At 37.7% G+C, this 27663-nt stretch overlaps 1 protein-coding gene across 1 annotated transcript in view; it reads left to right on the forward strand.

Annotated features, from left to right (window-relative positions):
- PPP2R3A (protein phosphatase 2 regulatory subunit B''alpha) overlaps nt 1-27663 on the forward strand; it is a 135748-nt gene that overhangs the window by 42031 nt on the left and 66054 nt on the right. The window contains 1 exon segment of the mRNA XM_020986095.2: nt 25145-25247. Coding sequence (XP_020841754.1) covers nt 25145-25247 — 103 coding nt within the window.

The following is a 27663-nucleotide window of genomic DNA, read 5'->3' on the forward strand; positions in this document are numbered from 1 at the left end:
TTTCATGTGTTTCCAGAGTATTGTGTAAGATTACCCAGTGCCTCTCCCTGACCTCACCGGGCCTTTCCTTCGGGAACAGAGCTCACCTAGCGTAAGCAATTGGTTCTTATCTAATAACTATCTTCATCACTCTCTCATACTCATGAACCATATGTGGAAATAATAGAGGAAATAAGACATGAAACCTGACCAAAAAATATCCATGAACCTATCTCCACATACCAAAAATCGTGACACAGAGAAAAGAGACCTATGGCCTTCTAGCCCCTCTCACTTCTAGCACTCAAGTCTTCTCTTACTGAGTAATCTATATACCCACTGGCTTTACTGCCATACTCAGACTCTCTCTGTACCAAGACTAGTCTCTAAATCCAAAACTATTTACTACACACTAGCCATTTACCTACTTCCTGGCATCCCTGTGTCTTCAAGTAGAGCTCTGATCAGTTTTTTTCTCTTCCCAGCTGCTGCCATAGTAGTGAGAGCTGTGAAAGGAACCTTCCCACACAGATAGTAGCACTTATACAAGCATTTCTCCCTCCCATTCCTCCAGTCTTCCAGTCTCCCAACACCATGATGTCCTTTCCTTGCATTTTTCTCCCTTATTTGCTTCTTGGTTCATGATATTCTTCCTAAATTCTGAGTTAATTTCAACTCCATTGACGTTTTGCTTATTTGTTTTTCGTTTGTTCCTTCAGCCCAGATTTGCTTCTTGACTTAACTTTATTACCTGCATATACTCCCAATACTGATGTCTGCTGTGACCCTGACAGTTGATAAATTCTCATTCCTCTGTACTTTTTTCAGTTCAGCTCTGGGTGTCAAGTCATATAGGCCAGAGGAGTTTTAACCAGATTTCAAGCCCCTTAATTTTAGCTACCCAAATCTCTTGAAATTTGGAATGTTGTTAGAGTCTCCAGGTGAAGAATCAGTAAATGAGGAAAAAGCAAGGCAAAGACACAGCCACTGGATTTAAGTATGTAGTAGGAATCACAAATGAACCTATAAGGGTGATGGGAAGGTAAATATAGGTATTTACTACAGTATTGGAAAACTGATAGCAAATCTCTAACAGATGGCTAACTTCAGCCTACCAAAAACTATTTGTTTGTCTATAGAGAATGCTTTGTTGAACAAAGAGTTATATTAGACTATAATGCAGTAGTACCTATCCAATTTCAGGTAAGTAAATACTATACTATGGTTTTTTTTTTAATACTTTGTTTCAATTTTAAAGGGGTGAACAAAAGTCATTTATAAAATTAGGAGCATAAAAATAGAAGTCTTCATTTTCATTTAATGTAACTGGAGAAGTGCTCATAAAGTTATTTTTTAATTTTAAGAAAATCGGGAGAAAGCCCTTTTTTTATATTTTTTTAAACTTTGACAAACAAGTTGCCTGACGTTGTTGTTGTTTTTGTTGTTATAATAATAATAGTAATTATTATTATTTAATGCCCTCTAGTGGTAGAACATAGCTTCTTAAACACCTTTGAATAAATAGCTAGAGTCCTTTAATGGAAAGAGGAGCGTGTCTATTTTTAGAAGATAAACAGCTAAGCAGGTTTAAGTTACCAAACAAACTATCCTTTGAGGATTCATGCATTTGCTTTTATTTGATTTTTTAAAAATTGTACCCTTTGCATAAAGTGTTTTGTGCTACAAGTACAATAAATTAAAGTCTCAAAGTACAAACAACTATTGCAAATAATAAAGCTGAATTAAAATGTCATGTACATAAACATTGAGGCTTTCATAATAGGTTTCATATCATCCTAAGTAATAGTGACAAATAGGAAATTTCTTAAAATATAAGAAGATATTCTAGTTCTTAGTAGTTTGGCATCAGGAAGACTTCATTTTCTGTATTCTTGATGATTTTAAGTGAACAGCCCAAGAACTTTTACCCTTTTCTTGCACCTCCTAACTTTCAGTCATACATATTTTCAATTATATCTTCCTTATAGTTAAGAAAATTTATGGTAAAGGACAATTGTGCCACAACTCACTGTTAGAGTTCTTATGGTATATGCTTCTAGCAGAGTACTCCCATGTAGCTGTACTAATTACTATGTAGGTCAAATGAGATAATGTTTTTAAAACATTTTGCAAACCTTAAAGCACTGCATAAATATCAGACATTATAATTATACCATTTTTATCAGTTAACGTTAAAGTTATTATGAGAGAGGCCCAGGAACTGAAGTCAGATGACCCTACCTCTCTTACTTATTAGCTGTGTGACTATAGGCAAGTCACTTTGTCACACAGAGCCAAGATTATTCATTTATAAAGTGGAGATTAAAATATTTATACTACCTAACTTCCAGGATTGATTTTAGAAAAGTGCTTTGTAAACCTTGAAGCAATATATAAACAGGGAGCTCTTTTTTTATTATTATCATATGGCAGGGAGACCTGAGTTCAAATCTGGCCTTATACACTTACTAGTTGTGTGACTCTGGGCAAGTCATTTAACCCTCTTTGCCTTAGTTTCCTCACCTGTAAAATGAGCTGGAAAAGGAAATGGCAAACCACTCCAGTATCTTTGCCAAGAAAACACCAAATGGGGTCACAAAGAGTCAGACACAACTGAACAACATTTTTATTATTATAGTATATTGCTGCTGTACACAAACACACACACACACACACACACACACACATATATATACACATACACACACACCCCTCAACCTCCCTGACTTCAGAATTCATCAGGCTCTTTAAATCCCATAATCTCCATCAGTCTACATCAGCCATGTCTAGACATGGTCACACACTGGATCTTCTTACCATTACCCATAGGTGTTTCACTTCACTAATTTAAAACTCTGACATTGCTCTATAACCTCCTAGATTCCATCTCTCCTAATGTCTTAATCTGTTCCTAATCCTCATTGAGACTTCTAATCCTTCTACCCCCCCAACACACACACACACACACACACACACACGCCATTGCTTTCTAAGGCAGTTATGCTTGTTCTTTAATTCCCTCCCCCCTCTCCAGTCTTGATCCTATAGTTAACCAATTTAACTCTATATTGTTCTGTATCCTAGAACTTCTTTTTAATTTATCCCACCCCTGACTCATACTTTAAGAAACCTTAGCCCTGGATATCATCTACTTCTGCTCCTCTTATGCTACTGAATAGAACTGGAGTAAGTCACACAATTGTGCTATGTACATTAAATTCATGTTATCCAACTTCATCTAGTCAGTCCTATTTTTCTTCCTTTTTTCCCTGTCTGAACCCCCACAAAAGCTTCTCCAGACCTTTTCTCTCCTTAAGCCTTTCATACATCCCCTGTCACTCTTTCTCAGCTAAGGACCTCAGATGTTAAATTTACTGAGAAAATTGAAGCCGTGAGTTTTTTCTTCATCTCAAAACGCCTTGACATCATTGCCTATCCTCTTTTCCTTTCACCCCAGGCTCTGGCATTGAGATTGCTGCCTCCTCCTTGCCAAAGCCAATTGATCTACATATAATCTTAATTCTAATCCCTTCCATCTGTTCCAGAAAATTACAATTTCAGTTGTCCTTTTATCTACTGGTTCCTTCTTCTACTGCCTTCAAACATTCCCTAGTCTCCTCCAACCTTAAAAAAAAAATCTTCACTGGTGCCATAAATCTTTCTCTTTCCTTTCTCAGCTAAATTTCTAGAAAAAGCTATGAACACTTTATCACCTCTTCCTCTTCCTCTTCCTCTCCTCTCACTTCTCAACTCTTTGCATTCTGGTTTCCATCCTGTCATTCAACTGAAATTGTTTTCTCTGAAATTAACGTTGATCTCTTAATTGTGGAAAATGGGGTAGGGTTAGGGGGTTAGCTTGAGCATGCTGCCACAGCTCACTACTCCCCTAGTAGCATACCATGTGGAGTTCCATCTTTTCCTTTAAGAAATGAAACTTAGACCAGGATAAGTGAAGGAAACATTTATTACAGTTCTCGAGAGAAGTGGTTGTATGGTACCCCATAGGGACACACACACGCGCACATGCACATACACATACACACACTCACACACACACACACACACACACACCCCTTGTACAGAAGCAAGAGCAAGATTTATATAGTTAGTTCTGCATAAACTATATAAACTCCTTCCACCAGAGTCAGGATTGGTCCAGACTCTTCCAGGTTACATTCTTCCTAATTAATAATCCCACTTAATATTCCCCTTTATGTTTTATCCCTCCCTTCCTTCATAGAAATTGTGCCTAGCATTGTGTAATTGTTCCCTCCCTGGATGGAGAATTTAATATGCATGAAACTAGTTAAGCATGTGGGGTAGTTATACTCTGTGATCAGGGCATAACCTCTCGGGTTCAAGCTGTCTTGCATGTTCTCAACCCCTCTTGTTCTCTGAAGCTAGGAGCCCTGACCATCAATCTTGCAAAACAGGATATGCTTGTCTGTTAACATAACATTCTTTAACAAATTCTTCATTTGGCAATATCTGTGGAAGCAGGACTCCTTCTGGTATGTATTCTTTATCATATATTGTCAAGTCTGATGGACTTTTTCTCAGTCTTCTTCCTTACCCTACCTGCTACATTTGACAATCAACCCCTGTCCTCTCCTCCTAGATTCTCTTTTCTTTTATATTTCACTACTCAACTTTCTCCTAGTTCTCCTACCTGTCTAAATTCTTCTACTCAGTCTCCTAACTGGTTCATCATTCAGATTATGCCCCCTAACAGTGAGTGTTCTCCTCAGTTCAGTATTAGGGCCAATGGTGTGCAAGAGCCAGCTTGTGAGAGCCAGTTGTTGAATTTGCAGTGTGAGAATTTACCCCTCAGAAATAAGCAACCACTACAAGTCAAGGCTTCATCTGTTGTTTTGTTGATTGTCTAGACTTAAAGTGATAGAGAAAATGTAAGTAATGCATATTAAATTTAAAGTATGCCCCAGACACATTTTCCCCCAGAGAACCAGTTGTTAAGCATTTACCACCACAACCCTGACTAGGGCCCTTTCTCTTCTTCATCATCTTTTATCGATTTAATTATAATCTCACTGAAGGTGACTCTAAGATCTATATCCCTAGCCCTAGTCTCTCCCTTAATCTTTATCCCTGATCACCAATTGCCTATTAAACATTTCATAATTTATTTTCCAAAGGCATTTCAAACATAACCTGTCCAAAATATAACTTATCATCTTTCCACTCAAGCCCACCCTTCTTCTGTATTTCTCTACTTCTATCATAGTCTCCCAGGTTTGTAGGCTTGGTGTTATCCTCAACTGCTCACTTTCTCACCCTACATTTCAAATCAGTTCTCAAATCTTACTGTTTCTACCTACACAGTATCTCTTGCATCACAGAACTACCACCCTCATTTAGGCCCTTATTGCTCACCTAAATTGTTATATTGGCCTCCTAATTGGTCACTCCCTCTGGTCTCTCCTCATTTCAGTCTGTCGTCTGTCTTCCACACTGCTGCCAAAACTCCTGCTCAATAAACTCTAATGGTTCCCCATTGCTTTTACAGCATAATATAAATTTTTCTGTTTAGCTTTGAAAACCTTTCACAACCTAGCCCCAATCTATATTTCTAGCATCATTGTAAATGACTCCCCTTCTTGCACTCTGCCCTGTTCCTCACACACAACATTCTTATCTCCCATCACTATGCTGTTTCGCTGGCTGTACCTCATGCCTGGGATGCACTCCTTTTTGGGAAGGCTTGACCCAGTCTAGTGTCCTCTTAGTTCATCTTCAGTGTTGGAGTGAAATGAAGTACCATAGGTCATTCAACAGTTAACAAAAGGAAATTTATTTAGCCATAGCATAAAAAGTGTATTCAATAAGGACACTCCAAATCCCCTTCCTCTCTCTATGGAAATGCATTTAATCAGTAAGGCAGCAATGTGACTCATTAGATTTTTGGGCATGCAAGGTCTCAAAAGGCTTTGTCTTCGTGTCCGGGGGGCCTTTTTATACCTTTGGGTAACCAAGAAGCCAGATCAGTCCGGGCAGAGGCCCGGGAAATTTAAGTCAAGGGATGAGCAACTTGCGCCTTATTTTCCTGGGCCAGTCAAGTCCCAAGAACTGCTTTTTCACCTTTTAGGGAAATACTTGCATGAGAGAAGAGGTTAGGATATTGCTCCCATCCCCCCCTCACTTCTGCTTCATAGAATCCCTCTCTTTGTTCAAGGCACAGCTCAAGCTCCACCTTCTACATGAAGCCTTTTCTGATCCCCCAACTGCCAGTGCCCTCCTTCCCTAACAACTTTATATTTAAATACTTTGGATTTATTCTCTTGATATTTATTTTATACATACTCATGTTCTTGTTGTCTTCCTTTATGTTCCTTTTAAGTAAGGGTTATTTCATTATCTGTATTTGTATCCCCACTACGAAAGTAGGCACGTAATACTTGTTGATTGACTCATTAAATTCTGTGATCTTCTGATCTATGAAGACTGTTCAAAGGAATGAAGATCTTGCTTCCTGCAAGAAGGACAAATGGAAATTTTCTGTTAAATGCGTGGAGTATTCAATGTTTGTGTTCCTATCATGGTCAAATAATAACTGCATCTGCACCAAATTCAAGTTGGTCTTTCTCTGAGAAGATAAGATAAGACAGCTAGGGGAGTCTAGGTCATCAGGAAGAATGAAATTTTCCCTTAAAAATGGGAAAAACTTCAAAGTAATTTTTAAAAAAAGAAAAAGCTTTTGAAGAAAGGCAAAGGAGACTTCTAGCTTGTGTCAGGATGTTGAAAGATTTAGAGGAGAGAAAATAAGGACCACTGAAAATTAGGAGCCAAGTAATAGGTAGGAGGCTCTTTTGGGAAGTACCATTGTTGCTGCTATAATTGCCCTCCAGTCCTGGGGCCATGCTTTTGTGGCAGTTAGAATGAGTAATAGTCAGCATGAATTATTGTAGCTACTAAGGGCTTCTTCTACATTGCAGTTCTTTGTGGTTGACTGTGATTGACCACTTGTCATCTCTGAAGTCCCTGAGATGCTGCTGCTTCACCTTACCCATTTTACACCATCCTGCTGCTGCTGCTCTTCCACTCTGCCCTCCATACTGGACCTCCAGAGACCAGACCTGGCAGGATCCTGCTAAACCACTCAACTGACCTCTCTGAGGCCAGGCTTCTTCACTATGGCTATTTTTCACCCTAACTATATACCTAGACTATCCCACTTTTTTTTAACCTCTCACTCCTGAAATTATAGTCAAATCAACAGTACTCTTGCCTCTGGAAAAGTTGTATCCATCAACTACCGTATTGCCGCTTACCATTCCTGTGACTTCATTAACCAAAACACCCTTCCCTGATGATTATTCCCCTATATTGTGTTGTATCCTTCATTAGAATTTTTAAAATTAATTTTTATTGATCTGTTTTGTTTTTATACTGGCTAAATTTCCCTTTGTCTTTCATCACCTCTCCCAGAAAACTGTCCCATATAACAAATAATTTTTAAAAGAGAAAAAATATTAATAAAATCAATATATTTTAAAAATCTGACAGTATATATGATGTTCCACATCCATGGACCACCAACATCTGCAAAGGAGTGAGGAAGGTGTCTCTCATGTCTCTTCCGTGGAGCCAACATATTCTTTGTAGTTTTGAAACATTAGTTTTTTACTTTGTGATTTTCTCCATTTATGTTGTTGTAATTATATATATATATAATGTTTTCTTGTCTCTATTTATTTTTCTTTGCATTAGTTCATATAATCCATGCATCTTTGTTTTCATCATATTCATCATTTCTTTTCCCCATTAAGCTTCTTAAATGACAAGGACATTCCCAATCATTCAACAAGTATTTATTAAAGCCCAAGTATGTGCAGACACTATATTAGGCACTGGGGATATAAGTACTAAAAATGTAACAATCCATACTGCCAAGGAGCTTATATTGTTAACAAGGGAGACAGAAACAATTATATATAAAAATATATAGGCTAAATTTAAACTTTATAAATACAAATATATAGAAAGTAGTTTAGAAGTAAGGGCAGTAACAGTTTAGTGAATCAAGAAAGTCTTTATGCAGAAAATGGTACTTGAACTGTGTCTTAAAGGAAGAATGGGACTTTATGAGAAGGAGTTGAAATCCAGTGCAAAGGTGTGGAGTTTGAAGATGGAGTGTCCTGTTTGAAAAACAGAGAAGACCAGTTTGGATGGTAGAGTGAGGGAGTGATAATAATGTCCACTGAGTCTGGAAAGATTAAATTGGGGCGAAGTTGTATAGGGCTTTAAAAGCTTTTAAAGGGGATTTTACATTTTATCCTAGAGGTAATAGGGGAGTTGATTGCATAGGAAGTCACATGGTTAGATCTTGTTTAAGCAAAATTACTTTGATAGCAATGAGTCAGATGGACTGGAGTCAAGAAGATACTTAAGTCAAGGACCCCAAACAGGAGGTGGTTGCAGTTCTCACCATTGTATTTGTGTCTCCAACACTTAGCATAGTGCTTTTAATAAATACTTTTTCATTGATTCATAAGATTTCTTCTACAGAAGAAGGACCTGGTACTTCTAAAGAAGAATTTGCAAGGGCTTCAAGGAATGGTGATGTAGCTCCATAGGTAATATTGAGAGAGGGTCAAAGGAAGAAATGACAGTAGTGTTGATTAGTTCCTGCCTAGCTAAGGGTATCAATCAACAAGCATTTATGAAATATCTGCTATATGGTAAAACCCCTAAGCAACTATTGAAGAATTGACGTTAATAATCAAGGTCTGATGTCTTTTGGAGCCATTTAACTGGACACCACAGACAGCCTCCCAAGATTTGTCAAACATGAAAAGTAACCACTTAAATGATGATTCATATGGAGAAAAATGCAGGAAGATACCTAGAATTATTGCTAAGGAATATGAAGCCCTAAGCAAGAAATGAAAGATGAGAAGGATGGTCTACAAGTGACATTTTCATAATTGCCACCACCTGAAGGCCCAGAGACTTTGGTAGAGAAAGGTTGATTTGGAAAGCAAAAATCTGGTTTTAAAAAAAAAGTTCTAAATAATTTCTTGGCCCTTTAGCTAAAATCAAGTCATAAAGATGATATCTGAGACTAGGATTTGGATTTCTGAGCTATGTGGTAAAATAGTGGATGGAATGTAAATGAGTGTGTCCAAAATATACTTGCCTAGAGATTCTCAAAAATATGGTTGGGAGCTTTAAAATGAAATAAAAAGTAGAGAGAAAACCATTTATGTGTAGCTTTCAAACTTAAATCTTGTAGAGAATGATAGGTTCAAAATTGAAAGAAAATCAGCAGTAGAGATACCCAGTAAGGAAGAGGAAACAAACTGAGAAAAGAAGATAGGAAAATACAACTTACAATTGTCTCTCTACTACTACACTGAAGTTATCTACTGTCAGAAACATCTTATGTGGAAAATGGGTCAAGGAAAAATAATTAACCATCACCAGCCTCCCTGAAAATCATGACCAAATCAAAAAACATTAAGAAAAACTATCCAGTTCTATTACAACCAGAGGGCAAGAAAATAGAAAGAATCCACAGATCACGTCCAGAAAAGAACCCCAAACTGAAAATAGGCAGGAATGTTTTTATACCCAAATTCCTGAATTTCTAAATCAATGAAAATAATGCAGGCACCTAGAAAGAAAGAGTTTAGGCACCAAGGATAAGCAGTCAGGATCACATGATGCTTCACAGCAGCTACTCTAAGGAAGAGAAAATCTCTTAATCAAGAAAATCTCTGAACTGATAAAATAGATGAACCATTAGCCAGTCTGATTTTTTAAAAGAGGAAAACTGAATAGCCAATATAAAAAAAAATGAAAACGAAGAATTTGTAACAAATGAAAAGGAAATAAAGGAAGTCTTCAAAAACCTCATGCCCAAAAACCTGATAACAAATTAAATGGATATAAAAATAGAAATTACCTATACTAAAAAACCAAGAACAGAAAATATAAATAACCCAATTTCAGGAAAAGAAATTGGAACTCCTAAAGAAAAAAAAAACCCAGAACTAGATGGATTTACAAGTGAAATATATCCAACATTCCAAGAATAATTAATTCCAATATTATATAAATTGCTTACAAAACCAGGAAAAGAAGAGATAAGAGATCCTAACAAACTCCTTCCATGGAAAAAAAACATGGTCCCAGTGTCTACATCAGGGAAAGATAAAGCAAAAGTGAAAAAACTGTAGACCAATATTTCTAATAAATAAGGATGCAAAAATATTGATTAAAGTTTTAGCAAAGCAGCCACAGCATAATTAAAAAGATTAAACACTGTAACCAAATTGGATTTGTGCCATGAATCTAGGTTCATTAGGAAAACTATAACAGACTATTTTAATAACAAAATCAAAATAACAAAATACAGCACCCCTCTAAATTAAAAATATTTTAAAAGCATAAGAATAAACAGATTGTTCCTTAATATGGGGTGTGAGGGTATGTGTGTGTGTATCCATTGCCCTTGGATCATCTCAAATTTTTATTCTTTGAACATTCTATGGTTTTTTGAAGATGTTCTGTGATTTGTCATACAGCTGCAATTGAAGAATAAGATTTTGAAAGATTTTTTTTCAGGTAACAACTTGAAATTGTTGAAAGCACTGTTGCGCAGTCTACCAAATGAAGTCCAACTCAGTCTTGTACAGATCTGAGTTCATTGTCCATCTGCAGTGTTTATCCATGATTTGTATAGCAATGGACTCACTCAGTGAGCTGTCTACATAACCACATATCACAGTTTGAACAGTAGACATGTTTCAGCCTTTGTTTTTACTGTTTGGGTTAGTAGGCTGAATTCTCAATAACTTGTGGTTTTTATTAAGAAGGATCTGTATTGTTTTAGGGGCTGTTTTTTCTCATGTAAATATATTTGTGTATGTGTATAAAAGGTCCTGGTGGCAAACTGAGTCTCATGTCTGAGGACCCACTTCCTAAGAACAAAAAGGTTCTTCACTTCTAGGTTAACCAATAGATTAATGATTTCTTTGATAATGGCAACCCATGAAGCAATGAATGGTTTTTTTAAATTGCTTCCTCATCTTTCTGTAGCAAAATGGTGGTGGAGTATCAGAAAAAGGAGTAGTGAGTGTTAAGAAACACCCAGATTTTAGATAATTTATAAACATTAACTGTAGGTATTCTAAATGTGAAGCTTTTGTCTAGTGAGTCTATGATTCAGTTGATATACTCTTAGAAGGACTAAGCCATATCAATATTTATATTCTTGTGATAAGACAAGGAAATTGTGACTGAGTAGAAGGAGGATAGCCTATAAACTCTTTCTTGGGGAAAAGAATTTAACCAAGTTGGTTCCATCAAATGCCCAGTAGCAACAAGAAGTATCACTTCATGGGATGGTTAGTTATCTCATCTTTAGTTGCTCATAATGAATATAGAGATAGAATCAGGAAGACCTGCCTCAGAAACTTGACTGTGCTGTCCTGGACAAATCACTTAACTTCTCTGGGCCTCATTTTCTTCATCTTATAAAATAATAATTAAAATGACTGAATTGAACTCAGTGACCTTAAAAGTTCATTTGAGCTCTGAATCTGTGACTTATTTTTTTAAAAAAAGCTAGATTTAAGTTATTCAGAGAAATGCTAAAGATCTTTCCAATAAGATTAGGAATGTTCAGTGCCACCATTATTATTTGCTGTTGTTCAGTCGTTTTTCAGTCATAACCAACTCTGTACTCCCATTTGAGGTGTTTTTGGCAAAGATATTGGAGTGGTTTGCCATTTTCTTCTCCAGTTCATTTGACAGATGAAGAAAGTAAGTCAAAGAAGGTTAAGTGACTTGTCCAGGGTCACACAACTAGTAAATGTCTGAGGCCAGATTTGAACTCAGATCTTCTTGATTACAGGCCTGGTGCTCTATCCACTGTACCACCTAGCTGCTCATTATTATTTGACATAGTTGTGAAGAAAAAATGTTACGTGACATAGGTCTAAAACAATTATACCCATGTTGGTAAGGTTAGAAAATGAAATTGAGAGAATAAATATAGGTAAAGGAGAAAAAAAAATCACCACTTCTTAAAGACTGTTTTGCATCAAATTAGGTAAACTGAGGAAACAAAGTATGATCAGTGCAGTATATTGGTAAGGCAAACAGTTACAAAACAAATCAGTTCCAAGTTCTCTCAGTAGGCACAAGGGCCCTGAAGATAAAATTACAAGAGTTTTTGAATAGTAAAACATAGTTACTATTTTTAGGCTTTATATTTTTAGATTTAGGGACTTCCAGTGCTTGGGGTTGCTAATTAGTTGCATCCACCTGCATCCTGCAAGCCAGTTAGAGATACAATAATAGCTGATTTCCTTAAAATAACATAACACATGAAAAAATAAAACTTAGCTCAGGGACACAGAACTTAACTTGAGCAGTTATACAGAATGTTAGCAATAATACAAAATGGAATTGATTTAGTTCTCTCAGCTATTTCTATAAGATTTTTAACATAGGTATGATCAACAAAGTATACTAATATGATCTTCTCTGGGGCTTTGTTGGAATAGGCTTTAACGCACAAGTTAATGTAGACTCTGAAAAGAACCATTAAGGCAGAGGGCAATAAGGGCCAGTTTACCAAGAGTGGTCAACGTGCCATTTCTGTGCAGCCAAGGGAACCAAGAAGAGGGATTCTGCTAGGGGTGACTGGGGGAGATAGTTGTATTTTTGTTATAACTTGTTGGCTTTTATGAAGTTTGTTAAAATCCCTCCTGATCAACTGAAGTAGGAACAACAGGATTGATTAATCATAGCATAGGCTCTTCCTTGTGAGGCAGTGAAGAAGCCTAGAACCATGTGATTTTGTAAGACCATCTGGGCTAAAAAATCTACCACACTTTGGAGGGAGAAGACTGATTCACTTATGGCCTGGGCCAGTTTCTTGATCTCAAGGGAGAAATTTCTAGCTGCTTGTTCTAGTGCAGCAATCCCTATATATGGAACTAGGGACCAAAGGAACTTTATTCCATTTCCATTTTATTTTACAGGATTTTGAAACTACATTGCTATTAATTATAGTTTCTTCTCTTTTTTGACACCTATGCCACCATTCATCCTGGTTTCTAGTAGAGTTTTTCCCTACTAGTTCTATGGTATGATCAAAGACCAAAACTGGTGGGGTCAAATAGGCAATTCCACAGGTACCAGACCACTTGGGGGGTAGACAGGAGTAAACTTTATCATTACAAATAAAAAATTGACCTGAGGTCACCAGACCCCCTTAGACTTTAGAAGAAGAAAGTTTATATCCACCGTATGGTTTTGCCAAGAACTGTCATGTTTTATAGTATCAGCCCTGGACTTTATCCAGCTGAGCCCAGCTAGACCCACTGTATGTAAGGCTGATTAGGGCAATGGCTTTATAGTCTTTAGTTTCATTATAAAAAATGGCTTAGACACAGGTAAATAGATCCCCTTTAATAATATTAAGGAAAGAAAGAATATTAATGCAATTATCTATTACCTAAATGTACAGTAGCACTAAAACCTTTCTCCTTTACTTCCCACACAGAAATAGAAACTGAGGAGGGGAGTAATGACTTTTAACAAGATGGCCCTAGCTTTAGTAATACCATGAGACCCTTGAATTTAAAAGTGATTTGATTTTTCCTGAGGGTGGTAGAGGAAATGGCTTCTGAGCTTTTCTGCATCCTTTTGTTAGGGGTGTTAAGATTACAAGTGACTAAAGCAAAAGGCATAAAAGCACCCTTTAAAGCTGGAGGGTGATAATCTAAGGGATAAAGGTCTTCTGGCTGGGGAAGGGTTTTCTGTTCAGTAATGGAAAAGACTTCCCATGGATCAGGATTTCTTTGATGGATATGATGGCAGACCCAACATCCATGAGATCCATTGCTTTGAGGTGGTATAAAATGTTTACCACTTCCTCATGGAGATTACTGATAGCATTAAGTTTTTTCCCCAGTCCTCCTGTGTGGAGAGGACAGGAGAAGAATGGGTGACAAGCGAGCTAAAGGAAAACAAAGCAAAAACATTATGAAATAGTTTGGGGGCAGGTTTCATGTGGGAACAATGTATCCAAGAGTCCTATTCTCCAATCTTGATCGCTGTCAGAGTCATCAGTAGTTCCCAAGCAGATTGAGTTCCACTGGTCCACTGGAAATTTGTGATATAGACCTTATCTCCAAGGTGAAAGTGATGTGCTGAAAAGTCCAAAGGTCTAATCTGCACTGCAACTCCAGTATCAAGGATTTCTCTCAGCCTAATTAATAGCTCCTGTATATAAAAACAGAAGTATCTCCTCCCAGTGAAGGTTTGGGAGAAAAGGTCTTGCTTTGATGGGGTGGGGTGGGGGGTGCCTGGAAAGCATTTCAAAAGGAGATATATGTAATTCCCCTTCTTGGTCTGCTACACATGTAGAACAAAGCCAAAGGATGGGTTTCAGTACACAGCTTGCCAGCCCTGATTTTAAGCTCCTTGTTCATATGTTCAACTTGACCTGAGTGTAAAATTTTGGGACCACCAAGAGTAAACCTGAGATAGGACAGAATCAGTGAAGTAGGTGTCTCTGTCAGAATCAGTGCAGGCCAGGGGGCTGAAACAGGGAACAGTTTCTTTCAGAAGCACCTTTACAACAAATCCAGTCATGCTCCTAGAGCTAGGGAGGCCTCTACCCATCAGGTGAACTGATCAACAATAACAAGGCAGACCTTAATAACAAGGCAGCCAGATGTAGGCATGCAAGTGAAATCAATCTTCAAATGCTCAAAAGGTATATAAACTAGGGGATGGCCTCTGTAGGCAACAGCACAGAAGACTTGCTGATTAAATGTCAAGTAAGGCAACTATGGGGGTGATGCTAGGGACTACCCTCCTCACAGAGTCTCCAATTCCTTATGTATCAAAATGGTCCCTTTTATGAACAGGCAGACATACCTAATGATAGAAGCTCCAAGGGAGGGGCAGAGTTTGCCTTCCACGGTCACCTAGACCACATCTACTGTTTGGCACAGAAATGCTGCCTCCATCTTATAGTTTCAGAGACATTGTAAGACAGAGAAAGGTCACCCTTACCAGAAAGAGAAAGATGAAACACGTATTCAGGGCCTTCAAGGGCAGCAAGTTTTGTAGCTGTGTCGGCCTCTTGAAACAGGATTGGTTCCACTGGTGTAGGCAGGACAATGGACAATGGCCAGGGTATGAGGAAGCCTCAGGGCAGATCATCTTTGATGAATTCTACATTCTCAATGACTTTGCCAGCTGAAGTCAAGAAACTCCTTTGTAGCCAAAATATTCCAATAGTGTGACAAACCCCAAATGCATACTGTGAGTCAGTATAAATTGTGGCACTTTTTCAATTGGCAAGGTGGCATGCACAGGGTGAGGGCTACAAGCTCAGCAGCTTGGGCACTGAGGTCAGAGGACAGAGAGGCTGCCGAAACAGTGTCATGGTCAGAGACCACAGCAGCAGTGTAACACATACCTTCTCATAAAAGAAGACCAGTTAGTGTACAAAATATAATCAAAATTTTGCAAGGACATGTCAGAGAAATCACCTCAAGGTTTCCCAGCCATGTATACTACAGAGGCATGGTCAAACAGTGGCTCCCATGCACCTGGCAAATTTGAAAGGAATGTAGCAGGATTGCAAATGGTGCATGGCTTGAGAGTTATATTCTTTTTACCCAGTAAGGTCACATCATACTTAACAAGGCTGTGGTCAGAAAAGGTCTGAATTCATTGGTGAAGTAAGAGGGCCTCAGCTGCACTGATAAAGGGGTTCCCAGAAGCAGACTACAAGCCTTCTCTACCAAAAGGGGCAGCCATAGCATCAAGCTGAGCAGAACAATAAACCACTTGTCACAAAGCAGGCCCAAATTTTTGAGTCAGGATACCAAAAGCCACCCTCCCCTCCTTCATTCCTATATAAAAAGAGTAATGAACTTACTGTAATCTAAGAGTCCTAGTATAGGAGACAACAACAAAGCCTTCTTGAGATCTGTAAGGGTGGAGAGGTATGGATGGTCAAGGTTCAAATGTTTTGGAAAAGAGTCTTCAGAGAAAAAATTTAGTGTTTAATGATCTTACCATAGGATGGGATCTACTGTCAACAATATCCAGCTGCCCTGAGGATAGCATGTAATTTTTTCTTGTTTGTAGGAATAGACAACTTCTGCAGAGCCTGCACATCCTTAGAGGAAGCAAAGCAAGCATTAGCAGATATAATGAAACCAAGATATTCTGCTTGGGGGCAGCTAGGTGGTGCAGTGGATAGAGCACCGGCCTTGAGGTCAGGAAGACCTGAGTTCAAATCAAGACTCAGACCAAACACTTGACACTTACGAGCTGTGTGACCCTGGGCAAGTCACTTAACCCCAATTGCCAAAAAAAAAATTTTTTTAATTAAAAAAAAAAGATTCTGCCTGAGTGAGACACTATTGAACTTAAAGACTTAAAGACTTTGTATCCCCTTTGATGGAGTTTAAAAATAAGATGATGACTGTCTTTCTGACAAATCTCAGCACTTGGGGTCACAGGCAAGAGATTATCAATGTACTGGATCAGAGTGGAGTTCTTGAAAGTGATGGAAGTTAAATCCTGCTGTAAGATTTAAGAAAACAGTGTAGGGCTTTCTATATATCCTTGAGGTATACGAAGCTATGTCCATTTTATGAAGGTAAACAGCTAATAAGTGTCTGAGTGAATGGGAATGCTTAAAAAAAAGGCAGAGCAAAGATCTCTCATGGTAAAACAAGTAACCTCACTGGGAATTGAGAAAATTATGGTAGCAGGATTGAGCGTCACTAGATGCCTGGGTATAACATAAGCATTAAACTCACACAAATCTTGTACAAAGTGATAAACAAGTTTGCCTTCTGGAGCTGGCTTATATTTTTGAATAGGGAAGATAGGAGTATTACAAGGGGATTTACATGGAAAAATAATTCCTTGATCCCTCAAACTCAGTAAGAGGTACAATACCTTTGATGGACTTGCTGGACAAAGGATATTGAGGAATTGATGGTGGGGGGGCCTCCCTTAGTTTTGATGGTAACTGGAACAGCAGATTTTAACAATCTTACATCTGAGGATGAAGAAACCTATAGAGAATCAAATGGAATCCCTGGACTGTCATCAGGGGTCTCTTGGGTATTCTAAACTCAAAAAGAGGGAAGTTGCAAGAGACCCAACATGGCAGCAAGAAATAATGACCCTGAGTTTACAAAGGAGATCTTACCCCAACAGATTTACAGGAGATTTGGGCAAGAGGAGGAAGGAGTGTTCAATAGAGAACCAACAGCTACCATGCAATGAGACAATTTTGGAACACTCTGAGGTTTTCCTAAGACTCATTCAGTAACATTCAGAGAGCAAATAGAGGTACAGTTAGCCTGGTTTACTCATTAAAAACCGAATTAGAAGCTTCATTATCTAGATCATAGATTGCATCACCAACTTTAAAGGTGACATGGGGTTAACCAGTGTGAAGACTGGCATGGACCAGGATGACTGGGGCAAGGACATCAGGGAAAACAGAAGAATCCTCAAGATCCACAGCCCCTCCTCATCCCCTGCACCTTTATGCAGCTGGATTGCCCTGGGCATTTCTAGGCCCATTTTAATTTTTACTCTTGAGGTCTCATTTTTTCCTTTCTACATTTTCAGGCAATATGGCCCTTCTTGTTGCAGTAAAAAGCATTCAGGAGACTCGTGAGTTCTTGACACAGCCTGTGCGGGGGCAAGGATAGCTGTTTGGCCCTTTTGCTCAGATTTCACTTTCTCTTTATCTTTTCATTCATAAATCTGTTAGGCAATGCTTTTAAGTTCACCTATAAGCTTTTCATGCCATCCCAGGCAACTGTTACAAAAATACTTTCTAATTTCTGGCTGGAATTGACTGACAAAGGATGAATTCATAGTTCTTGCATCTTGTGGATGAATGGATCTAGACCTGCATACTGGTTAGCTCTTTTTGTTACTAGTCATAAAAGTGGTTAGGGGCTTCATTTTCTACTTGAATTGTTCCTGGAATTTACTCCAGTTTTCAGGGCAGAGGGTACATGACTGGTGTAATCAAGATTATTGGGATTCCATTCCAAGTTCTGTGATGGCCAATTTGGGAGACCTACAAGGCCAGGGCTAGGGCCAGTTAATTCAGGAAGAGAATAGGATGAGGGTACAGAGCATGGGGAAGGGAAGGCAGTGGTAGCAGAAGTAGTAGCCAACAGGCGTTGCAGAGGAACAGGAGAAGGAGCAGGCAAGACAGGATAAAGAGAAGATACTCAAAGGTTTGTCGGGCATATGCCATCAGAAAGGGCTGCCAAGCAAAATAATATTCTGTCTGGTTTGGATGTTTACTCCCTATGGCTAGCCAGTCTTTTAATTTTCAATACTCAAAGGTGTGAATTTGAAGGCAAAACAAATATGCAGCTCGCATAATTTAATTGTGCTCTTCTTAGTCATTCCCAGCTCCACTGGGGGTGTTTTGTAGTCCCAAGCTGTAAGAAATGTCTCCCAGGAGTTTCCCTCCCGTATGCTAATACTGGATCCCATTACTTCCTTAAAGGGACTCCACTAACAGTGAAAAAGCCTAAGTTAACTAGCTCTTCCCCATCTAAGGGGAGGCTTACTTTGGCTTAAAAGAGTTGGGACTGAGAAGGAGTCCAACCTGTGGGGCAGTCTTCTGTGGAGAAGTCCTTAGGTAAGAAAATTAACCTAAGTGCTCTAGGGGGTTTTTTAGAGAGGCTGCATCTGGGGGCCAGGATCCTCTCTTGATCTCCTGGTTGGCTCATCAGCTGTCATGAGAGAAATGAGGTAAATTGAAGAAACAGAGTCCAAGCAATATGATAAATTGGCAAGGCATACAGTTGCAAAACAAATCGGTTCCAAGGCTCCTCAGCAGGCACAAGGACCCCGAAGAGAGAATTACAAGAATTTTTATAGTAAAGCACAATTACCATTTTTAGACTTTATATTTTTAGTTTTTAGGGACTTTGCAGTGCTTGATTGGTTGGATCCACCTGCATCCTACAACCTATCCAGAGATGCAGTAATAGCTGCTTTCCTTGAAATTACATAATTTACAGAAAGAAAAAAAAACTAAACTTAGCTCAGGGACATAGAACATAACTTCAGCAATTATACAAAATGTCAGCAGTGATACAAAATGTAATTGATTTGATTCTCTGAGGATGATATGATGACTTACCCTAGGGCTCCAACTAAAAAATTTATTAAAATAATAATTTCAGTAAGGGGTAAGGTACAAAATAAACCCATATAAATCAGGCTTTCCATATATTACCAACACAATTCAGCAAGAAGGGTTAGAAAGAGGAGTTCCATTCAGAATAAGTTCAGAAGCTTTAAAATATTTTGGCATCTAACTATCAAGACAAACACAAAAATATATTAATATAACTGCGAAACAACTCATTGCAGAAATAAAGGCTGTCTTGAACAATTGGAGAGATTAATTCCTCATGATTGGTCCAAGCCAATGTAATTTTTAAAAAATTACAAAAATACCTCAACAAATTATTCAGTATCATACCAAACTATTATGGGGTTACTTTATAGAGTTAGAAAAAATAACAACAGTTTACCTAGAACAGGCCTGCACAACATGTGGTTCTTGGGTCTCTTGTGGCCCACCAAAGGATTTTAGGCAGCCTGCAAAAAATGTAGAGGATGTAAAAGAAAGTAAATATGTAACAAGTGCTTCGTCCATGCCCTAATTAACCCGCCTTCCACTAAGTCTCTATTGTGCCCATCTTGTAACTTGGCAGGTGGGTTGCCACTATGCACTCTTTCTTTGTCTTTCTTTGACCTGCGGCAACCAACCATCATCAGTCTGTCTCTAGTCTGAGAGGAGTGAGTCATGTCTTTTCACTGGGTTTTCAGTTGTTACTGGCATCGAGCAGGCACAAAGTGAGTGCAGCCACATGGCAGTGCAACTGACGCCTGCTATATGATGAGTGTCAATAACTCAAAGGCTTTTTCTTCTGCCTTGCTGCACAGCTGCCCTCCAAGTTACATGAGTATCTGGTGCTCTCTCCAAGGTCAGACACTCAGTTCAGTATTTCTTTGTATGTGAGCAGTTACTGTGGAGATTTTTCTAACATTAAAGTTTTGGGGGTGACTTTGCAAAATGGGTGATAAAAAGAAATGGAAGATCAAATCAGAACATAGTATTTAATCCAGAGCAGACAAATAAATACTTGTTTACTTACACAAGAGACATAATACTGTGCTTTGTTTGCTGAGAAGTAATAGCCGTTCCAAAGGAATACAATTTTCATCATCATTTCAAATCAGAATATCCTCACTTAAGCAAATTGGACACCAGTGAAAAACAAATTAAAGCATCCAGATTGTTGAAAAATCTCAGTGGGAAACAATGGTTTTTCAAGAAAGTAAACTCAGAAAATGAGGTGGCTACTAAGTTTATTTTTCAGATTTCTAAAGAAATTGCTGCTACTGGGAAGCCTTTTATTGAAGCTGAGTTCATAGAGATGTGTTTGCTGATTGCAGTTTCTAGAAAGTAGTAATCATTAAAACTATTTGGTACTACTAATGCAGTGTTGGTGGAGTTGTGAACTGATCCAACCATTCTGGAGAACAATTTGGAATTATACCCAAAAGGCTTTAAAACTGTGCCTACTCTTTGACCCACAAATACCACTACTAGGTCTGCATCCCCACAGGGATAAAAGAAAAAAGAAAAGAACCCATATATACAAAAAGATTTATGGCAGCTCTTTTTATGGAGGAAAGCATTAGAAACTGAGGGGATGTCCATCAGTTGGGGAGTAGATGAACAAGTTATGGTAAATGATTGTGATGGAATACTGTTGTGCTATAAGAAATGACAAGGGATGGTTTCAGAAAAACCTAGAAAGACATATATGAACTGATGCAAAGTGAAATGAGCAGAACCAGGGGAACATTGTACACAATAAAAGCAATGTTGTAATGATCAATGGTGAAAAACTTAACTACTGTTATCAATACAATAATCCAAGACAATTCCAAAGGACTCATGATGAAAAGTCCACTCTACCTCCAGAGAGACCTGATTAACTATGAGTGCAGACTGAACCATGTTATTTTTCACTTTCTTTATTTTACTTGCCTTTTATTTCTTTTGCAATATGGATAATATAGAAATATGTTTTACATTATATCACATGTATGACTATATTGTATTACTTGCCATCTCAGTGGGTGAGGGAGGGGCCAGTTATGAAGAATGAAAGAGTTCTTGACCAAATAAGCAATAGAAAAGATCAAAAGAGATAAAATGGACAATTTTAATTATATAAAATTGAAAATGTTTTGTACAGATGAAGTCAATGCTATTAAAGTTAGAATGTAAGCAGTTAAATGAGGAAACTTATTTGATAAAGGTCTGAGATTTGAGATGTATCAGTTATTCATTCAGTAATTATTAAGTGCCTATTATGTGCTAAATATGGGGAATACAAAGAAGAAAAAAAAAAGACGGTCCCTGCCCTCAAGGAGCCTATAATCTAATGGGGGAAACAATATACAGACAAATCTATACAAAGCAATCTATAGACAGGATAAATAGGAAATAATTAAGAGATGGGACGTATTAGAATTAAGACATGTTGGGGAAGGTTTCCTATAGAAGATGGTAAAAATCCCACCTGGGACCCCACAGAATCCAGGAAGCCCAGTAGATGGAAAAGAGGAAGGAGAGTGCTCCAAGCACGGAGAACAGCCAGAGAAAATGCTCAGAACCAAGAGGTGGAATGTCTTGTTCATGGAGCAGCCAAGAGGCCAGTGCCACTGGATCAAAGAGTATGTTTTGGGAAATAAGATGTAAGAAGACTAGGAGTGGTCTAGGTTATGGATGGCTCTGAATGCCAAAGAGAGCATTTTGCATTTAATTCTGGAGATAATAGGAAGTCACTGAAGTTTATTGAGTAGGAAAGTGACATGATCAGACCTATGATTTAGAAAATATTTCTTTAGCGGATGAATGAAGATGGATAGGAGTAGGGAGAGACTTGAGGCAGACAGACCCACTAGCAGCCTTATTGTAGGAGTCCAGGAATGAGGTGATGTGGATTTGCACTAGAGTGGTGACAGTGTCAAAGGAGAGAAGGGGACATATTTGAGAGATGTTGCAAAGGTGAAATCAACAGGCTTTAGCAAGATATTGGATAATGAGGGGGGTGGGGGGGGCATGAAGGTTGACAGTGAGGACTCTAAAATGACATAGGTTGTGAGTGTGACGGACTGGGAGGATGGTATTACACTTTTCAGCAGTAGGGAAGGGGGGGATAAGGTGGAAGGGTTTTGGGGAAATATAATGAGTTTTGTTTTGAACATGTGGAGTTTAAGATGTCTAAGGGGCATACAGTTCAAGATGACTGAGGGGCAGTTGGAGATGCAGGATTGGAGATCAGCAGAAAGTTTAAGATAGAGTAGATAGATGTGAGAATCATCAGCATAAAAAAGGTCATTGAATCCATAGGAGCGGATGAGCTACTTAAGGAATTGATTCAAACATATAAGAACACAGCCATTCCTCAATAGTTAAATGGGGAAATGATATAATCAGGCCATTTTTTTAAAAAGGCAAATTATGCTTCAAATTACAGATACTAAGAGAAATGAAAATTAAAGCAAAGCCAAGGTTCTACCTCACACTCATCAGATAGGAAAAAATGATTTTAAGTAAAATGACAGTTGTTTAAGGGGCTATGGGAAAACAAGCACATTAATGCATTATTGGTTGAGGTGTGATTCCTTCCAACCGTCTTGAAAAACAATTTGCGACTGTGCACTGAAGGTCAATAAACTGTGAATGCCCTTTGACTCAGCAATACCATTACTAGACTTAAAACACCAAGGAGAGAAAAGAAAGAGGAAAAGGACCTAATATAAAAAAATATTTTTGCATCATTTTTGTTATAGCAAAGATCTGGAAACGGAGTAGGAAAAGGCTGGACAAATTATGATCTATGAATATAGTGTAATATTGTTGTTCCCTAAGAAATAACAAAAGGGAGAGATTGGGAGAAACCTAGAAAGACTTGTATGAACTGATGCAGAGTGAAGTGAGCAGAACTAGTAAAAAAATTTCCTAAAACTTCAACATTGCAAAAGAAATTAAAGACTTGAGAACACTGATCAGTACAAAAAACAACCATGTCTCCAGAAGACCAGTGACAAATCATCTTTACAAAGAAGTTATGGTTTGAAGGTATAGAATGAGACATATTTTCCAGATAATGACAATATGTGGATCTGTTTTGTTTGACCATACTTATTTGTTACAAGGTAGTGTTTATCCTCTTCTGGATCACTGCTTTGTCATGTGTGGCTCAATGGAACTGTGAGCTATGCTATGCAGGGTTACACAAGACAGACAGGTCATAGAGGAGAGTTCTGACAAAAGATGATGCACCGGGGAAGGAAATGGCAAACCACTCCAGTATCTTTGCCAAGACGGTACAGTACAGTTATCCTTTCCACATCGTGACTTTCCCCATTGCAGTTTCAATATGTTGTGAATTGACATAAGAAATTACTGTAGTATTTCATTTTTTTTATTTCTTTTTTATGTAGTATTTTTACTTAACATTGACTTACATATAGCCTATGAACAAATACTTAATCCAGATTTTACAATAAAATACTGTAATCGCCCAATGAAAGAAAAAGAAAAAAATCAGACTCCTTCTCTGGTACAAAGGGAGAGCCAGAAAATTTTACACGGATTTTCCAGATTGTGGGGGCATGATGCCCCCACATGCGATTCCCTGCAATGTGGAAGGGATAACTATTAAAGTTATGACATCAGAAGTTGAGCCCTTCAGGTCAGAAGGGTCTGGTGTGTTATGGTCCGTGGGATCATGATGAATCAGACATGACTGAATGACTAAACAGCAACAATAGTGTTGATTTGCAAAGGGTAATAGGGAGCTTTGTATGGAATGGTGGAGTAGTATTGATGATGTAAAAAAAAAAGAAAAAAATTAGATTTATGAAATACACAGAAGAGAGCAGAAAGAAATTCAGAGACAAACAGGGTAATATTGCAATTATGTTAATTAAAAAAACAAACTACAAATAATTGATTCACAGTTTCACATACGGTCCTCTTTCTCTTCTTTGTATAAGGAAATAATCATGCTTGTTGTCCATCAAGTTCATAATTTCTTTTTTTAAAAAGGGTTATTTATGATAGTACCAAAAATCAAAGTAAGTCCAAGAGGCATCCTGTTTATAGAGAAGGATGATGTTTTTATTTTGGTGTGTTAAGGTCCAGGTAACAGGAAGACTTAAAAAGATGAGTAGTTTCATCATTTCATCATCTGTTGACACAAATTATAATCATTCCAGAGTCTTTAGGAGTTACAGTGAAAAATCGGAAAATACAGGAAAAGAAATCACTTAGACTTCAGATTAGGCTGCTTCTCAGCAGCAGAAACTATAGTCAAAAGGCTCACACTTGAAGACTTAAGAGTTTTCTTTTTTGTTACCATAGCCTTTGAGAAGCCAGTGCTATCCCTATTTACTCTATAATAAGGTATTAGTCTATACTAGAAACAGACATCCAATTGAAAATATCCAGCAGTTAGGTAGAGATTCATGGTTGGCTCACAAGAGATGTAGATAGCAAATCTTACATCAATAAGCTACTGCCTAACCTAAGCACGAATGTGTTAACTAAGATAAAACAAGACATTTGCATAGTTTCTTATGTAGACCTAATGTTCTTTTTGATCTTTTTGCTACTGACATATTCATTTATTTCTAGTTAGCACTGAAGGTCTGACTCCAGATGCAGGCCTTGCTTAAGGAGCCAAGTATTGCTGTTATATGGATACTGTAATAAGAGATCCTATCTATTTTGCCTACTTATTGCAGTTGTTGGTGCAATAAAAACCCCAAAAGTTTTCAATAATAATAATAATAATAACAAGATAGCACATATACATATTTGGTATTTCTCTCAGCTGGATTGCAAGCTCTTCAAGGTCAGGAACTTTTTTGATTTCTTTGTCCTCAGACTTAGTATAAGACTATGATTGTTGTTGATTGGGTTTTGGTATGAATGGCCTGCAGACTTTGACGGAAATTACTAATTGTCAAAAGCATTAAGTTCAGAAGATGAACTAAACGACCTACATTGTTTCTTTTTCAGGTTGCTGTATAACTGCCATGATGATGCATCCAAGTTTGTCTATCTTTTAGCAAAGCCCAACTGCAATTGTCTAGAACAAGAGGATTTTATTCCTTTACTTCAGGTACTTTTTGCTTGCTCATGAAAATGGTTTCCATTTCTATAGAAAGGTGGTTTAAAAATAACTACAAAGTGTATATAGTAAACCTCTACTTCACCACCTGCAGTCATGTGGAGCACTTCCAACAACTAGATGTTAAGCAAAAACAAAAAAGTGTCCAAATAACTCTAACAAAACCCGTATACTTAACTCATTAGTTCATTCCTAAGCCACCTATGTCCTTTTACTCTTATCTTATACACATTTATAACAACCTTAGTATTTTGGTTTCTAAACCTACCAGAGACTAAGAGCAGCCTTTTGATAGCATAAGGCAAGTGGTGGAGAGATTGATAGCTTGTAAACTCCTTTTGCCCAACTAATAAAGTAACCTTTCAGTGACTCTAAAATGCCTCTGCTGCAGATGGCACATACTGAAAAATCAGCCCTGAAAATAATCAAATCTCTGTTATTTGTAAAAATGAAGGGAAGCAATGATGGATAATCCTAAATAGAAAAATTATCATTTACATTTGACTTTGGAAGGTTTGCCAGACACATGCTAGTGTGTCTTTGCACAGGCTATCTCCCAGGCCTGTATTGCACTGTCCTCACTTCTACTTTTTTAGAAATCCTAACAAAAGTTATCAAGGCTTATCTTCACCCTACCTTCAGTACAAGTGTTTTCCTAACCTCTACATCTGCCTTTCCTCTACCAAAAAAACCCCATTTCTTTCTATTTACTTTTCACATCTGTGTAAAGCTCTTTTGGCCAGGCTAGACTATCTTCCTCCAAGTTAAAGACTGTGGGAGTTGTATTTCTGTCAGGCTGAAAAGAGAGAACTGTCATCATGAGATCAGAACTGGGGGCAGAGCTTCTGGTACAACTGGAGTTTAAAGGGCTTTCTGGAGAAAAATGAGAGGAAAGTTGTCTATCTACTGCCACTGTGCACTCATGCCAACTCTCCTCCTGTTCCTGTAAAGAGAGTTCTTTAAACTTCAGCTCTATCAGAAGATCCACCCTCCAGTCCTGATCCCATGATAACAGATCTCTTTTTAGCTTGACAAAAATACAACTCCCAGGGTCCTTAACAATGTATGCCTTCTCAGAGGAAGTTAGTCCAACCTTACTAGAGAACTGCTCCACAAATGTCTTCATTTATTCAGAGATCCTTACTTTTATTTTATACACATTTCTTACCATTTTGATTTTTTGGTTGCTATTCCTACCACAGATTAGAAGCAGCATATAAAAGTAAGGTATATGGTGGCAATAAGAAAGTAAATACAACCACATTTTATTAAGTTTTCGACATGTTAACAATCTTCAGTGAGGACCATAGGAATAAGTTCAAAATTCAAAACCATTGTTTAAAAAAAGAAAGATAATGTAAGCATAGTCTATTTTGTTGCTTCTCTTTAATGGGTAGTAGCTAGTACACAAAATTTCACACATACAAATGTCTAACTGCTTAGGTATTCTTTCAAGATTTCTTAATGTCTCCAAGGTTAGGGAGCACAATTATTATAGTTGGATTGTTTCTGACTTCATCTTTAATTGTTTCTGCCAAAGTCTTTTGGACTAATTTCCCTGATGTGACTGACATGAGAAAGGTAATATGATGTGTAATGGAAAGAATGCTGAACTTATTCAGTGCCATACCAGTCAAACTACCAAAAAATTATTTTATAGAGCTAGAAAAAATAATAACAAGATTCATTTGGAATAACAAAAGGTCCAGAACATCAAAGGAATTAATGAAAAGAAATACAGGGAAAAGTGACCTAGCCATTCCGGATCTTAAATTGTATTATAAAGCAGCAATCATCAAAACTACTTGGTACTGGCTAAGAAATAAAGTAGTGGATTAGTGAAATAGGTTAGGTATACAAGATACAGTAGTCAATGACTATACTAATCTACGATTTGATAAACCTAAAGACCCCAGCATCTGGGATAAGAACTCACTATTTGACAAAAACTGCTGGGAAAACTGGAAAAGAGTATGGCAGAAACTAGGTATAGACCAAAATCTCACACCATATACCAAAATAAAGTCAAAATGGGTTTATTATTTAGATATAAAGGCTGACACTGTAAGCAAACTGGGAGAGCAAGGAATAGTTTACTTATCAGATTTATGGAGAACAGAAGAATTCATGACCAAACAGGAGATAGAGAACATTATGAAATGGAAAATGGATAATTTTGATTACATTAAATTGAAAAGTTTTTGCACAGACAAAGCCAATGCAACCAAGATTAGAGGAAGCAGAAAATGGGAAAGAATTTTTACAACCAGTCTCTCTGATAAGGGCCTCATTTCTAAAATACATAGAGAATAAGTCAAATTTTAAGAATACAAGTCATTCCCCAGTTGATAAATGGTCAAAGGATATGAACAGGCAGTTTTCTTAGATAAAGAAATTAAAGCCATCT

Source organism: Phascolarctos cinereus, unplaced genomic scaffold, assembly GCF_003287225.1.
Source record: "Phascolarctos cinereus isolate Bilbo 61053 unplaced genomic scaffold, phaCin_HiC Scaffold_726;HRSCAF=1367, whole genome shotgun sequence".
Taxonomy (NCBI): Eukaryota; Metazoa; Chordata; class Mammalia; order Diprotodontia; family Phascolarctidae; genus Phascolarctos; species Phascolarctos cinereus.